Source organism: Erythranthe guttata, chromosome 8, assembly GCF_056151865.1.
Source record: "Erythranthe guttata isolate IM_541 chromosome 8, IM_541, whole genome shotgun sequence".
In the NCBI taxonomy this organism is placed as follows: Eukaryota; Viridiplantae; Streptophyta; class Magnoliopsida; order Lamiales; family Phrymaceae; genus Erythranthe; species Erythranthe guttata.
This window is the reverse complement of record NC_142540.1, coordinates 15,057,593-15,074,463: the sequence shown is the minus strand read 5'-3', so window position 1 is coordinate 15,074,463 and position 16,871 is coordinate 15,057,593. Positions and strand designations below refer to the sequence as shown.

The window sequence follows — 16,871 nt, the reverse complement described above, 5'->3', positions numbered from 1 at the left end:
TATAAGAAGTTCATCGTGGAGGATACCAAGCTTAGCTTCCGAGGTAGTGCTGAGTGTGCTGCTATGATTGAGGAGCATGCTTTGGCTGTGGTCTATAAGCCATTAGTTCGTGCCTGTCGCAAATACCTTCGCGAGGCGGGTGGTATCAGTGAGAAGGTCATTCGTGGGATGGAAGCCGGCATATCCGATGAAGAGGAAGATAAGGCAGATGTCAACGAGACGGGCACAGAGCTTGTAGATGACATGCTTGCTGAGGACCCCGCTGTGGGGGCGTCTTCCGCCCGTGGTGGGGGAGTTTAGACTGATTTGCTAGGATAGAGAAACTTTTTTTTTTTTTTTTTTTTTTATTTTATTATTATTTGCTATAGATTTCTTAGTTTATTTTTATTGCTGATGTAGATGGGTATGTCCTCTACTATTTCGTTTGAATTTCTTCATTATTTGACATTTGAAGTTTGATATCTTGAATTATTTATTTTGACATTGTCGAGAGTTTAATGCGTTGCTTATGTGTATTTACATTGAGCATTGCACACGATGCACTTGAGGAGGGGATCAGTCTCCCAAGGTTTTTGTTAAGGGTCGTGCCCTTTGTTAGGACCGCTAAGGTCTTAAATATATTTGTCCGTGTCCACGCTTTAAAAGTAACACCTTGTGAAACAAATAAAGGGACTTAGACAATCCAGCTGGCCAGGCTATATGGATTATCTAAATCTCTCTAATTGTTTGTAGGGTTGTATTGAATTGAACTCATGGTAAGAGGTAATTTGTATAGATGTAATGGTACAGAGAGTAAAGCAAAAATTTTGATTTATTCAATGATGGCAAAGGAGAATTGTTACAAGCCTATGTGAGGCGAATGGAAATAAATTGGTAATGTCATAGGCCTACGTGAGGCGAAGGTAAATAACTACTGCTAAAGCAAATAAATTGACTTGATAAAAATTCTTCTAAGTGATTGTTCTACACTTGTTCTTCTTCCACGTCTTTCTTGTACTCGTTCGTTTTGTTGTGCTGATGGTAGATTGAATTCCTTTGGCATCTCTATGCCTGCAAAGTATAGTTGACAAGAAAAAATTTTGTTTAAACACTTGTACTGAAGACTTAGTAATTGAAGTTGGGGTGATGTGCACTACGATTTCACGTACCCTACTACGGGGATTGTTTTTCTTCCTCGCACTCCGAGATATGGAATCAACTCGTGAGTTGCTGTGATTTGCTGCGTGATCATGCCTGTTAGATGGAATGATTTTATCACGTTAGCATGAATATTGAAGAGCATGCGTGTGATGTATTCTAGTTGAAGTATTGTTACCCTTGGCGATGTGGTATGGAGTGTCTTCGCTCTTTGGGCCATTGATTGAGTAATATGCATCCCTTCGTAATTGGTTCTCAATCTGTAAGAAGATGATGAGATGTGATTATGAATTGCTGATGTAAGTAAAATTACTAGCCCCCCAGTTTAGGTGGGACGTTTACGCACCTCGTTATGGAGTAGAAGGTTTCCAAGCATGTAGAGACAGTTTTGTGAGACGAGTGACGTGGAAGGTCGCGGAGCCTGCAGGGGTAACGATTTGTAAGTGATTTTCATATAGAAGGGGTATGGGTGGTGACTTCAACGGATCTTAAGTAAGGTAGATGTATACCTTAAGCGTAGAACCGTTTGAGGTTTCCTATATTCCATGTTCTGGGTATAGGGTGTCCGTCCGTGTTCTCGATGCGATATGCTCCAGTGTTGACCACTTTTGTGATTTTATATGGTCCTTCCCACTTTGGATCGAGCTTACCAATGGGGTGAGAGGCTTCAGCTTTTCGGAGGACTAAATCTCCAACTTGAAAGGATCGAGGGCGGACCTTTGAGTTATAGGCCTTGGCCATGCGTGATTTATACATCTGTTGCCGGATGCATGCGATCTCTCGTAGCTCATCTACGAGGTCTAGGCTTCCCCGCATAGCTTATTCGTTAGCTGCTGGATCATAGTTGGTGATTCTCCAAGATGGTTCACCGATTTCAACGGGTGCGATAGCCTCTGTGCCGAAAGCTAAATTAAAAGGCGACTCTCCGGTTGCTGCTCGTGGGGTTGTGCGATAAGCCCATAGGGCACTAGGCAATTCTTCCACCCACTTCCCTTTGGCACTTCCAAGCCTTGTTTTTAGGTGTTGGAGTATGGTGCGATTCGTGACCTCCGTCTGGCCGTTAGCCTGTGGATTGGCTACGGATGTGAAGAACTGTTTGATGTCCAAGCCGAGGCACCAATTCTTTAATTTGTCACCGCAAAATTGGGTTCCATTATCTAAGATAATGGAACGTGGGATCCCAAATCGACACACGATGTTCTTCCAAAGGAATTGGATGACTTCTTCTTCTCGGATGCGGGCTAAGGGTTCAGCCTCTACCCATTTGGCAAGTAATCCACTGCTATAATGAGGAATTTGCGCCCTCCCGTGGCGGGCGGGAATGGTCCAACTAAATCCATTCCCCATTGGGCGAAAGGGATGGGGCTGTCAATCGGTTGCATTAATGCCGCTGGCAGGTGAGGGATATTGGCATGCTCTTGGCAGGGCTTACACCTGCGGACTAATTTATTTGCGTCTTCATGCATCGTTGGCCAGTAGTAACCTTGCCTCAGTAGTTTGAGAGCTAAGGTTCTCCCGCTCAAGTGATTTCCGCAGATACCTTCATGTACTTCTCGAAGTACGTAATTTGCTGTGGTCGGGTCGAGGCACTTGAGATAGGGGAATGAGAACCCTCGTTTGTACAATTCTTCTCCCACTATGACGAAGCGAGCGGCTTTCATTTTTAACTTCCGTGCTTCAGTGAGATCAGTTGGGAGTTCTCCCTTCTTGAGATACTTCATGATTGGAGTAAACCAGCATGGTTCATTCTCCTCGGTGTATTGTACTTCACTAGGTGAAGTTATCTCCGGCTGAGGTGAGGTGAGGAGCGTCACCTTGCAACTTCCGATGCTTGCCATGGAGCTTCCAAGCCTAGCTAATTTGTCAGCATGTATGTTATTGGAGCGAGGTACTTGTTTAATTTCGTAGCTCTCGAACTTGGATAATAGAGTGTGAGTGAGAGCTAAGTATTTGGCCATGGTGTCTTCTTTGGCCTCGTAAACCCCAAGTACTTGGTTAACGACGAGCTGAGAATCGCTTTGGATTAGGAGCTTACACGCTCCGGCTGCTAGGGCCGGACGAATTCCAGCTATCAGTGCTTCATACTCAGCGACATTGTTTGAGGCTGTGAATTCGAATCGTTGAGCATATTCGAACTCATCTCCGTCGGGGTTCGTTAGGACGATACCCGCGCCACCTCCTGTAGCTGTGGAAGATCCATCAACGCTGACAGACCAAGTAGGTAGGGAGGTGCTCTCTTCTACTGAGGTCATTTCGACTAGAAAGTCAGCCAATATTTGCGCTTTGATAGCGGGGCGGGGTTTGAATTCTACCCCATATTCGCTCAGCTCTATCGCCCATTTGGCTAATCGCCCGGATGTCTCGGGACTCCTTAGTATCTGCTTCAGAGGATAATTGGTGAGAACCACCACTTGATGTGACTGGAAGTAAGGTCGAAGCTTCCGAGCTGCGTTGATGAGGGCGAGAGCGAGCTTCTCCATATTGGTATAGCATTGCTCGGCTCCTTGGAGGGCGCGACTTATGTAGTATATGGGTTGGTGACCTTTTCCTCCATCTCGGATGAGGACTGCCCTGATGGCATCAGCTGAGGTTGCTAAGTACAGTAAGAGGGTGTCTCCGGGCTGAGGTTTTGTGAGCAAGGGTGGTGATGCGAGATATGACTTCAGCTCAATGAACGTTTTTTGACATGCTTCATCCCATTCGAATTTCTTTCCTCCCCTTAAAATCTTGAAGAAGGGGAAGGCCTTGTCTGCTGATCTAGAAATGAATCTATTCAGAGATGCCAAACAGCCATTAAGCTGTTGGACTTTCTTGATAGATGTCCATGGAGCCATTGAGGTGATCGCTTCGATTTTTGCGGGATTAGCTTCGATTCCTCTCTGCAAAATCATATATCCCAAAAATTTGCCTCCCCTCACTCCAAACGAACATTTGAGGGGGTTGAGTTTCATCTTATATTTTCGCAAGGTGGCGAAGCACTGATCCAGATCGGTTAAATGGTCCGAGACCTTGACGCTTTTGACGAGCATGTCGTCGATGTACACCTCCATATTCTTGCCGATTTGATCGGCGAACATTGCGTTCACTAGACGTTGGTAAGTGGCTCCCGCGTTTTTTAACCCGAAAGGCATAACTTGATAGTAGTAGATGCCTTGGTCAGTGACGAAGCTAGCCCTCTCTTGATCTTCTCGGGCGAGTAAGATCTGATTGTACCCTTGATATGCATCGAGGAAGCTAAGGAGCTTGCACCCCGAGGTCGAATCGATGAGTTAGTCGATTCTAGGTAGAGGAAATGGGTCCTTAGGACAAGCTTTGTTGAGGTCAGTGAAATCCACGCATAACCTCCACTTGCCACCGGGCTTGGGAACGAGTACTACGTTCGACAACCATTCAGGATACTGAACTGGTCGTATATGACCCGCCTCTAGAAGTTTCGCCACTTCCGCCTTGATGTGCTTGTTGCGTTCGGGTCCAAATGTTCGCTTCCTTTGTTTGATCGGCTTCAAACTTTTGTCGATGTTGAGCCGATGTAGAGCTACATGAGGGGGAATGCCCGACAAATCTTGAGTTTTCCAAGCGAACACATCTCCATTGTGCCGCAAGAATTTGACTAATTGCTTCTCCATCTCAGGATCTAAATTGGATCCGATGCGTAGGAGTTTGGAATCATCTCCAGGTGTGAGCTCTATGAGCTTAAGCTCTTCGACAACCGCTAGCTTGATGCTGTCGTCAGGTACACTGATGAGGATTTCTTTATCGTCCTCAATGATCGCATTGACCCATTTCCGTTTGTCGGGTTTTTGGGTGTCGTCTCCCCTTCCGGACGGCTTAGGCTTCTTGGAAGGTTCTCTTAGGGCCCTTGCATAGCACTCTCGGGCGAGACGTCGATCTCCAAGTACTTCCCCCGTTCCATAGGGAGTGGGGAAATTCCACTTTTGATGGTAGGAGGAAGGCACTGACTTGAATGTGTGGATTGCTGGCCTCCCTAGGATGATGTTGTATGGAGACGGCTTGTAACGCCCCACAACCTAACAGCAGAATCCAATCGGATCACCACCACTAAGTTAGGGATGCTAACCTTTTATATACATACTTGAACATTATGGTTTTAATACAAAAATACGTTATATGCTTTGTAAAGAAATCAAACTCTGTACTTTCTCGAAATCTGTACATATATAGATATATATTGTTTACAAAATTACTTTGTACAAAAACCATAATAGAGCGGCTAACAAAATCAAATCAGAGTTTCTAGCTCGGCTACAAAAATGGCGCGAAGCATGGCATATGAACAAATCTCTGACTGGCCGCTCTTGGCTAGGTCAACTTCTAAACATGTACATCATTACCTGCATCATAAGAACCTAATGAGCTAATGGCTCAGCAAGTTGAAACTGATGTAATTGCAGTATATCACATAACACGTTGTTCATTCAATATGTACAATATCACACATAACTTCATTCATGATCCTTTTCTTTCAAATCTTTCTCTTTATCGGGTACCCTTGAAGTGTGGTACTTGACTGATAGCAATAGGCTTTCGTTTTCGGAACCTGTTCATCATATTTGGCCAATAGATAATACGGGGTTTCCATACCGGCCTTTCGACCTCAGGTATTAGCCGTATTTCATTTCTTTAATTGTGGGTTTTCCATACTGGTCTTTCGACCTCAAGTATTTGCCACCATGTGTTGGGTCCGCCGGTCCCTCCCGCGTCCCTTGCCTACTCGACCATCAATCAAGTACCATACTCCCATTTTCAAAACATATTCTTTCATATCGTTATGAATCATCAATCATTCAAATATCATGCAGAACACGTAGCAAAAGTCACATTAAAGCACGCATAATTAGGTTCTTATGATGAGCAAATGAAAGCTTCAACTTACCTCAAATTCAATATGGTCTATGAAGTGAAAAGATCATTCTCATATAGGCTGTGCTAGAGTCCTTGATTATAGATGAATTCAAACTTCAAAACGTAGGATTTTCAGCTAGAAAAGGTGCAGAACTTGTTCTAGCTCTACTTCTATGAGTTCTTATGGTTTGATGTTCTCTTATGTGAATATGGAAGTGAATAAATAAGAAGAGAAGCTTAAGGAATTGGTCTGGTCGTTTTTGGAAGAAGACAAGTGAAATGAAGACCAAAACACAAAGTCTTCACTTATCTACCCATTCCCAACAAGGCCAAATGGAGGATAATGATTGGAAGGCTTATATTTGCTGGATTCTTGTGTAAACAATTTCAGAATGGTCTTGTGCAACCTAGTCAACCAACCAATCAAATTGCACCATTTTGCATACTTTTCGTTTTAGTCTAATATGAGTTACTTCAAGTAATTACATATGTAATTAATCATATTAAAATGTAATTAAAATGCAGAACTGCAATTAAGACAAATATATCGGCGTTTAGCACATTGATCCCTTCTTAACTAACAAACTGAGCTTCTCACTACAATAAATCACTTAAGTCTCATGTTAAATCATAAAATAGGAGTTCAATAACATGTATCATGTATCAGCACATTTTAAGAAAAGTATTCGATCACGTATTAAAACACAATTAAGGCACATGTGTAGCAAGTAGTTGTGATCATGCATCATGCATAATGAATTATAACTATATGTCTTGATGCAATATGCCTATTATTGGCCATGTATGGATGATTGGGTATTACACGGCTTGTCGACAATGAGAAATTTGATTATCTTGGTGATTCGACGAGGGTTTTCCCCTAAGGAGATGGGCAATTCCACTTCTCCCATGGACAGCACACCCTCTCCCGTGAATCCTTTTAGGGGCGTGGAGATGGGGTTAAACCGGGCATTATCTATGCCTAGCTGCTTGAACGCGTGGAGATACATTATGTCGGCTGAGCTTCCACCGTCCACCAATATCTTCTTAACCAAGAAGTTGGCAACCGATGCAGTGATTACCAGTGCATCGACATGATCTTCATCTGGACCTTCAAGGTCCGATGAGTTGAAGACTATGCTATGATAAGGTCTTCATATCTGGTAGATAGATGCGGACGAAGAGGCATGCTCTTGATTCATACGTGCTGACCGAGCGAGGGAACGCCTCGCATTTTGTGAGTCGCCACCCGCCGGTCCTCCAGAGATAAAGGCAATGATTCCCCGAGTGGGTTGATTATCATTGTTATCTTGCTCTCGTCGATGACCTCCCTCCTCTCGTCGTTGCGGTTGATCTCGATTGTTATCTCGGCGTGGGGGGTCATCACGACGCTTGTTTCGAGGCTTGTCAATGTATTCGCCTAAGTGGCCCTGCTTGATCAACCGCTCAATGGCCACTTTAAGTTGTGCACATTCCTCAGTAGTATGTCATCTATCCTTATGGAATCGACAGTAGCGATCCGACTTTTCTCGTTTCGCATTTGGCTGCATAGGACGTGGAGGTTCTGTTAAACCTCTTTGTTCTATCACATGAAGGATTTCTGTGAGGCGAGTGTTTAGCGGAGTGAACCGGTTGTATGAGGAAGATGATTGGCCTTGAGGCGGGGGTGGTGGACGTCTATCATCCCGCCTTCTAATGCCCTGACGGTCATCTTCCCTCTTCCTTTTAGGAGGAGCATGGATAGAGGCTTCCTCTATTCGCACGTATTTCTCAGCTCGGTTCAACAACTCCTCTAGGTTGCCTGGAGGCCTTCCGGCGATAGATTCTTTGAATCTACCCAGCTTCAAGTTTTGTTGCATAATCCCAGAGAGCATGTCTTGCCCTACACTGGGGACTTCATGGACGGCTTCTACAAAACGCTTGATGTAGTTGCGGAGCGTTTCGTTATCTCTCTGTACTACAGAGAAAAGGTGTGCTGGGGTCTTGGCATACTGCTTGTTGATGGCGAATTGGTTGGTGAATCGTGTTGACAGCCGAGCGAAGGTGTCAATCGATCCCGGGGGTAGAGAATTGAATCAATTCATAGCTCTCTTGGAGAGAGTAGTGCGGAACATTTTGCACATCGCAGCGTCCGTCGGACCATACAAATCTGCCATGGCGTTGAATTTCTCTATATGCTCTTGTGGATCGGTGGTCCCTTCAAACTGAGGTAACCTCGAGATCTTCACTCCTTGAGGTAATACCTTGTTGAGGATGTCTATGGTGAAAGGGCTGCGTCTTACTGGGACGGGCATTCTTTCACCCATTGGATTGTTCGGTTGGGGGAAAGGAATTTGGCGAGACATTCTGATGTTTACCTCGCCTTCTCCTTCATTAAAGAGAGGGAATCTCTGTGGGGACGCATTCCCCCGTGGGGGTGAGCGTTGGCGTTGCTGTCTGGGCTGTGCCCCCCTGTGATTGGTGGATAGCTGCACTCGGGACCGTGGGTCCGAGGTGGAGGAGGAGACACTTATTTAGTTCTGAACTGGCGGTGGTGCCACTGGTATCGCATTGGGAGTGTTTGCTCCCATCTCGGCGATATATTGAGTCACAGCTTCGGTGGCGGCGCGAGTTGAGGCTTCTGCTATCATGCGTTGGAGCGCATCCTCGGTTATTTGAACCGTTCGAGGAGCAGGCAGTGGCGGATCGGCGAGTGGTGGGTCCCGAGGGGGGATCACCTGAACCTCGCGAGGCGGATCCGCAGCACGTGGAGGAGGTGGCAAGCCAGATCCTCCACGGACAGGGAGGTTGTTAGCTGTGTCATTTTCTCTCCGAGCCGACACCTTTGGAGGATCTTGTTGGCTACGTGATCTGGTTTGCATCGTTCCCACAGACGGCGCCAAAATGATGATGCTAAAGTTTAGATCACCTGGGGTAGTGTAGAAAACAAACTGGGAGAGCAAAGCAGATCAATAGCTTGACAACTTGATGATCCTGAGGTCCCTGCGAAATGAGCACACGTGAACTAAGCCGGGGGTTGATCCGGCGGAAACCCCTCCGACGCTCAAGTCAGATGTACGGATCGTAGAAATAGTAGAGAGAATATGCACTCTAGATTGTTGGTGAATTATAGAACGTACCTTTACAAATGAGTAAAACATCTATTTATATGTCGTTTATTGTGTTGGGCTTACTTTGTTGGGCTCAAGCCTTACTTTGAAGGTGCTTGGGCTTTCGTGTAGTGGGCCCAATTGCAAGTGATTGGGCTTTGGCCCAATTTGCAAGTGATTGGGCTTTCGTGATTTATCTGAAAATTATGGCCCATTGGGTTGGCCCAATTAGGTATATCAATGAGCTAATAGCACATGCCCTTATTTTTAATTGGCAAAAAAGTCCTCATTATAAAACAATTAGCAAATACCTCCTTATATTTTGTTTTATATTACACACAGCCCCATTTAACAAATTTAATTGTTGAATTGAATGAAAAGACAAAATTATCCATGATTTAAAATAAATCAAAATACCTCAAACCTAATTAAAAAGGGTAAAGTTTATTTTGCACCCATGTACTATGCGTAATGTGTCATTTAACCCCTGAAATATAGAAAACATTAAACACCCCCTGCCGTTAGTCTTCTTCCTAATTTCCGTCAGTCAAACCCTTTGACCGACTATTGCAAGGAAATGTTGATTTTTTTAGACGAAAAATATCCCAAAAACATTATATATATATGTTGTTTAGTTTTGATAAATACTCACCAGATTTTTCACTTTTTCCACCAATTTTTTTGACTTTATTCAGTCATTTTTTATAACTATTTTCAACCACTTTTCGTATAAGAAAACTCAAAAGTCGAATAAATAAGAATGAAGTCATGCAGATTATTAATGTAAAATCCACAAAATAGAAAACTGAAAGTCCTGACATCTAAAAGAAATCCTAAAATTGGAATAAAAGCATATGAAAGAATTGCAAATAAAAAACAAAGTTTTTCAGATTACAATGGAAAAATCCGCTAAAAAAGAAAACTGAAAATCCCTACAATCAAAAATTAAAATCGAAAAAAAGCCATAATTTAATCCACAAAAAACACGCCTAAAAAAATAGGGATTACACAGAACATAAAGTAGGGTAAAAGAGTCATTGCGCACTCAAATTAACATCGTTAAAATTTTGATCATTGACCGTTAAAACTCCGGGGAGGGGGGGGGGGGGGGGGGGGGGGTGGGTGTTTATGTTTTCTATATAGTAGGGGGTAAATGATACCTTTCACATATTACAGGGGTACAAAATGAATTTTACCCTTAAAAAATTGTACAACCGAAACACAAAGAAACAAGGATAAATATGTAGGCCGAGATCCGGCGACGGAGGTTCGTCGGGTCTCGCCCATTACATTTGGTGCTCCTTTTGTATAGATCTACCGGTACTCTTAGAAATTGTCCCGGTCGGACAGCAGAGAGATGAATGCTTCTTTGACTCTTATCGCGTCGGTTGTTGCCACTTCTACCGCCGCTATTACTTTCTTTTCCTCCATTTGGGTGACCGTGACATCTCATTCAATTCATGTACTTATCAACGAAAATCAGTAAATTCACCTGCAATCTCGTTGGAGATGGAAAATTCCCGAAAGTATGATGGGTTGAAGTTCATAGGAACTCTTATCACGGTCCACAGGTGACGGCGGGGGAGGTGGCGAGGCGGGCGGCAAAGCAGAAGTGGTGGTAGAGTTGGGCGGCAAGTAGGTCCGGCCTGATGGTATGCCACACAAGCACTTGCTTTGGCCTCGCAACCCAAGGGGCCCAAAAAATAAATATTATATATATATATATATATATATATTTGTGTGTGTGTGTGCGCGCGCAGAGATTAGTGTGTTAAAGTAATTTAGTTATATTTTATATTATTCTTCACACAATACCTGAAATTGGTTGTGGGTAATTTCAATACAAACAGCAAGCTTTTCGTTGTTACTTATTAAATTATATAAAATCATGATTTTGTTGGTTAAAGATTTTACTTAAAAAAATGTTAAATGATTGATATTAGTAATATTTTGTTGATATGATTTATGCATTTTAGTCCTATTATCTCTAATATAACTATATATTTTAACTCTTTTATTGTGTTATCGGAAATTTTCACAAAGTTTATTTTTTTAATACTTATGTATTTTAATAGATTAGTAAACTTTTAGTAACTCAATAGGCGTTTATTGAAAAAAAAATCGGAAAATAAGTATTAACAAAAACAAAATTTAATACATATATAAGGAGAAAAAAAGAAATCTATTTTTGTCGAAACTTGCCTAGTGCCCCAATTGTTGCAGGACCGGCCCTAGCGGCTAGTTCAGAGTTTTTTGAGTTGTCTCGTAATGGTGGTTTTAGGTGAGGTGTAGGACAGGGCTTTTTGAAAGTGCGAGAAGTGCAATGGACGGAAATACAAAGTGAAAACTTCATTTTGGTGCTTATAAATAATTAAGGGTGAATTTATAATATTTAAAATTTGTGATGAAGGGTAAGAGCATCTCTAGTCGTGAACCCCTAAACCATTCCCTAAAAGGCGGGGCCACATGCCACCTCATTAATTTATTTACTCCCTAAAAGTAGGGTCCACTTTTATCACTCCCCAACTGAAAATGTGCTCTAGTGTACATCTTAATTCTCCTTAAAATTAGATGTACATGTATTAAAATATAATAAAATATATATTATGTTTATCTTAATTAATATAATTTTTTTATTAATTTAAATTTAAATATCACACTATCTTAATTATTTTTAACATTTTATCACATTTGTGTTATTACTATATACACCTTGCTATTAGTGTGAAGAAAACTAATCCAACAAAGTTGATATTTTTTTTAAATATTTTATAAATGAATTCTAAAATAAATAAATAAATAAATAAATAAATGAGATAAACTGCAAAAAAACAATAACAGTTATATAAAATTCAAATATTCAATGAAGAAAAGAAAGGATATTCATTAATCTTTATTAGAATAGTCATTATAATTACTAATAATAAAAGTCATACAAAAGTAATTGGCATTTACGGAATAACATAATTAAAAAAATATTTTATTTAAAGGAAAGTGAGATAAAAGAAATTCATGAAATATATAATAATATAATAATGGTGGAGGCCCAGCAGTCTCTATCTCTCTCCTTTCTAAAGGAGTTCTAACCGTGGGACTTATGTGAGGATTCGCTAAAATTGAAGGAGTTTTAGAGAGCTACTAATCACCCACCAGAGGATATAATTTCCCCATAATTTGAGGAGTTGACACTAAAATTAGAATTTGGAGCTACAATACGATGCTCTAATTGGGTCTTTTTAGGTAAAAAAAAAACTTTCAGTCGCAATATTTGCGTGTGCAACACACGATAAACTGTTAGGGGCTTTTTTAACTTTGACTACATTTCATAGGGGGTCCTTGCCAATTTCTTTTATCACGGGGGATTTGACGGCAATTAAAGAGTACACAAGGTAGGTTATTGCAATAAACCCCAAAATAAAATTACAAAGAATTGTCGACAAGTCAGTCTAAGTCAACTTTCTCTCTTTTTGCCAACTTTAATCCTTAATAATTGCATGGTCCTTGATTATTATAGTTTTTTTCTCACATTTTTCTATAATTTAATGGTAATTGTCTAGTAATAAGAAATTTGGTGGCAATTTCTTATTTGACTAAAGAGGCGCACACCAAACTTGAAAACATATACAATTGACATTGAATTTTGATATACCAAGATCTGCATCATTTCATATTCCAAACAATTAGCAAGAGTTTGTTTTAGTTTGAATCAAAGTTGCTCTGCATTTCATTAGCTTGTTCAGAAATGGCGGAGGCGTTAATTCAAATAGTTCTTGGAAATCTAAGCTCACTGATCCAAGGTGAGATTGGATTGATTCTTGGTGTGGATGAAGAGATGAATAATCTCTTCAGCACACTCACCACCATTCAATCCGTGCTCGAAGATGCCGAAATGAAGCAACTTGAAAACAGAGCCATACAGAATTGGCTACTCAAGCTCAACGATCTTACGTATGAGATTGATGACATCTTGGACGAGTGCGCTACCGAACTCTCGAAATTGGAGCACAAAAGCAGCAAATCCAGTCGCTATAGCGTGAAGAAAATTCTGTTCCGATACAAAATTGGAAGAAGGATGAAGGAGGTGGCTGGAAAACTTGACGCGGTTGCTGCCGAGCGTTCGAAGTTCCACTTGCGCGAGATGGCTATAGAGAGGCCGATCGAGTTTTCCGCCACACGTGAGACTGGTTCCGTTTTGAACGTGTCTCGTTACGTTTATGGGAGGGAAGAAGACGCAGAGAAAATTGTGGATATCTTTGTCAACCAAGTTGTCAATGACAATCAAGAAATCTCCGTCCTACCCATAGTTGGTATTGGAGGCCTTGGCAAGACCACCCTTGCTCAATTAGTCTATAACGATCAACGGGTCGTTGAGCATTTCGACAAACTAATTTGGGTTTGTGTGTCCGACGATTTTGATTTGAAGACTTTGTTGAAAGCCATGATTGAATCTGGGGCTGGTAATGCTTCTGATTTATTGCACTTGGATGCTTTACAGCACTGCCTATGGGAGTTGCTGAACAAGAAAAGGTACTTGATTGTATTGGACGATGTTTGGAACGACGATCAGGAGAAGTGGTCTGAATTAAGAAATATTTTGGCGTGTGGCCGGAGTGGTAGTTCAATTCTCGTCACCACACGCCTCAAAAAAGTTGCTGATATAATGGGAACACTTCCACCACATTACTTAAAGGGATTGTCAAACGAGCATTGTTGGTTGTTGATGCGTGAACGAGCATTTGGACAGGAGAAAGAGGACTTTCCAAGGTTGGAAGCCATTGGGAAGCAGATCGTGAGCAAGTGTGCCGGTGTTCCTTTGGCTGCTAAGGCGCTCGGAGGTCTGTTGCGGTTTAAGAGGACAGAGAGAGAGTGGAATTATGTTAAAGAAAGTGAAATATGGGAATTACGTCAAGAAGAAACTCTGATATTGCCAGCCTTGAAATTAAGTTATCATCATCTTCCTTTATCATTGAAGCGGTGTTTTGCTTACTGTGCAGTTTTTCGCAAAGATTCTAAATTTAGGAAAGAAGAATTGATCTTTATGTGGATGGCGCATGGATGAATTTCATCAAAGGGAGTGCTGGAAGTGGAGGATGTCGGCAATCAAATATGCAATGAGCTGATTTTGAGATCCCTTCTGCAATATGTTACAGATGCAAGTGTACCTACTTTAATGATGCATGATCTTGTTCATGATCTCGCTCAATCAATCATGGAGAACAAAGTTCCTGGAACACAAGTCCAAAGGACAAACTTCAGAAGTGCATCTACTAGAAAAATCCGTCAGGTAAGTTTGCCAAAAAAGTTTCTTCTTTTCGTTAAGAGTAATCAACCAGAGATGGACATGCCTCTTGTCTTAAAGAACTTTTTGCGTTTGAGAATATTAGATGCAAGTTGGACAGGGATAGAAAGTTTGCCTTGTGCAGTAGGCAATTTGAAACATTTGCGACAATTGAATTTGTCTGCAACTGAAATCCGTACCCTACCAGACTCAATATGTAGTATCTGGAATTTGCAAATCTTGAATTTGAATGCCTGCGAAAAGCTCGAGGTATTACCAAAGAAGATGAGGTACTTGATTAATCTCCGCCATCTATTTTTGGGAAGTTGTGAATCATTACGGGAGATGCCATCTAAAATGGGAGAACTTACGAGCCTTAGAACATTGAGTATGTTCATAGTGGGTCGTAATAGAGGCAATGGAATAGAAGAATTGCAGTGCTTGAAGCTGGGTGGCAAGCTTAGAATTCGTCATCTGGAGAGAGTGGAAAACAGTATGGATGCAAAGAAAGCAAATCTTGCTGAAAAAGGAAATCTTCGTCATTTGTATATAGAGTGGGAACCTGAGAATACTACTGCATCAAAATCATCAGGGCAAGAAGATATAGAGAGATATGAAAAGGTGTTGGAAGCACTTGAACCTCACCCAGATCTCGAAAGTTTAGATATAAAAGGATTCGGGGGTAGGCATTTTCCAGTTTGGATGTCAAATTCAACTCTGGACAAAGTAGTTCGTATGAGTATATCAAATTGTGACAACTGTTTGCATCTTCCACCACTGGGAGAGCTATCTCATCTTAAGTTGTTGAGTTTAGAGAATCTGGCTCTGGTGGAGTACATTGTTGAAGATCAAAGTGGAAATCGATTAACGAGCGTACAACAGTTCCCATCTCTGGAAAAACTGTATTTAACAACCCTCCCCAAAATGAAAGGATTGTTAAAAGAGCAAGTGACGATTGGATCAGCTAAAGCATTCCCAAATCTTAAGGAGCTAAACATTCGAGATTGCAATTCATTAACTGCGGCTTCATTGTCTAAGCTGGGTTTGGACGCTCTTAATGATCTTTCCATGGACTTTAGGGAGAATACGACGACATGTATGACAGTTGAGACGCTGCAAAGCCTGAGTAATCTCAAGAAGTTGGTGTTTCAAAAAGCATGTGATCTTCCAGAACAAGGGCTGCGAGCCTTGAAATCCGTTACACATTTAACGATAGAAGAATGTGATACACTGGGGTGTTTGCCTGAAGGGTGGTTGCGACACCTCACTTCTCTGGAGGAACTAGTAATATGGAGCTGTCGAGAACTAGTAGAGCTGCCGGAGGAGGGGATTAAACACCTCCACAACCTTAAAAAAGTAGTCTTGTACGATCTTCCAAAGATGGTTTGTGTTCCTAAAGCATTGAACCACCTCTCATCCTCACTCCAATCCATACACATAGACGCGCTTCCTGAGTTGAGTTCACTCCCCGAGTGGTTGAGCGATATGACATCTCTTCAATCTCTGCGGATTTTTATGTGCCGAAAGCTAGCATCACTTCCAGCTAGTATACAGGGAATGACAAATCTCGAATATCTGGAAGTGTATGGATGCCCGGAATTGAAAAGGAGATGTGAGAGAGAAAAGGGAGACGATTGGCACAAGATAGCACATATTCCCCGCCTTGAAATTGGTTAAAGGATTCGACTAATTGGCAAAAGCTGCAGGGTTGGTATGTAGCTCCAGTCAATCTATTTTCTTTTATCCTGTTTATAAGTTGGTTGTTAGCTTTGATAATTCCTTAACTCTTTGTTTTTTGCTTTGACTTTTCACAAACAGGCCGCCATATTCGATTCTATTCGATTCGATTCGCTGCTTGCTGATATTGGTTGGATGGTGATTGCAAGTATACATCATCAACTAATTTTTCAGTTTAGTTCTTCTCCAGACTCGGGGAATGCACCTGCAATACATATTTGTGCCATTCTTTTCGTTTTGCCCGACATGTGATGTTTGAATGCAAAGTGAACTTAATGTTAATTTGGTATTTTGATTTAATTTTTTTGAAAACATGTGTTTTATTCCGTAAGTGAAGTTTATCCTTGTAGTATATCTATTATGATGACATAAGTTAATTTTAGATTGGGCAAATACATCTGTTGAGATTTAAATACCTGCAGTACAAGAAAATCCATGTCAACCACAAGTGACGTAATAACACCAAAGCAATAAATTATTTCTTGATTTATACAATTTATTTCTTCAAAAAACACACACACACCCAAACGTCGTTGAAGTTGCACAAGTTGGGTGAGATGAAGGGGTTTTCGAGGGAGTCGAATTGGAGAAAAAATGTTATATTCATGTAGGTCGTCTAGAAGGTGAGCACGGTGGAAATTGTTGTAGAAGAGGGGGCGGAACATAAACGGGAAGTTTGATCGGTTTGTTGGAAGCATGTGGCAATGCATGAGATGAGTGAGAGAGGTGCAACTAGATCGCGCGCGGACCTGGTTGAAGAACCTTAT

At 41.6% G+C, this 16,871-nt stretch overlaps 3 protein-coding genes across 3 annotated transcripts; 2 read left to right on the top strand and 1 right to left on the bottom strand.

Annotated features, from left to right (window-relative positions):
• Positions 1 to 2,393: 2,393 nt before the first annotated feature.
• LOC105959678 (uncharacterized) lies at positions 2,394 to 4,268 on the bottom strand. Its single transcript, XM_088821286.1, has one exon. The coding sequence runs from the start codon at positions 4,266 to 4,268 to the stop codon at positions 2,394 to 2,396; it is 1,875 nt and encodes a 624-aa protein (XP_088677412.1).
• Positions 4,269 to 12,630: 8,362 nt separating this feature from the next.
• On the top strand, positions 12,631 to 16,497 carry LOC148768595 (putative disease resistance protein RGA3). Its single transcript, XM_088821935.1, has 2 exons — positions 12,631 to 16,078; positions 16,186 to 16,497. The coding sequence occupies exon 1, from the start codon at positions 12,832 to 12,834 to the stop codon at positions 14,146 to 14,148; it is 1,317 nt and encodes a 438-aa protein (XP_088678061.1). The 5' UTR covers positions 12,631 to 12,831; the 3' UTR covers positions 14,149 to 16,078; positions 16,186 to 16,497.
• Positions 14,299 to 16,044, top strand: LOC105951502 (uncharacterized). The gene has a single exon (XM_088821285.1). It carries the CDS (start codon positions 14,299 to 14,301, stop codon positions 16,042 to 16,044), a length of 1,746 nt encoding a protein of 581 aa, XP_088677411.1.
• Positions 16,498 to 16,871: the final 374 nt, after the last annotated feature.

Bases quoted from the DNA above. Each gene is read 5' to 3' on its own strand.
- LOC148768595 (XM_088821935.1), top strand. From the start codon at position 12,832: ATGGCGGAGGCGTTAATTCAAATAGTTCTTGGAAATCTAAGCTCACTG.
- LOC105959678 (XM_088821286.1), bottom strand. From the start codon at position 4,268: ATGCCTTTCGGGTTAAAAAACGCGGGAGCCACTTACCAACGTCTAGTG.
- LOC105951502 (XM_088821285.1), top strand. From the start codon at position 14,299: ATGGAGAACAAAGTTCCTGGAACACAAGTCCAAAGGACAAACTTCAGA.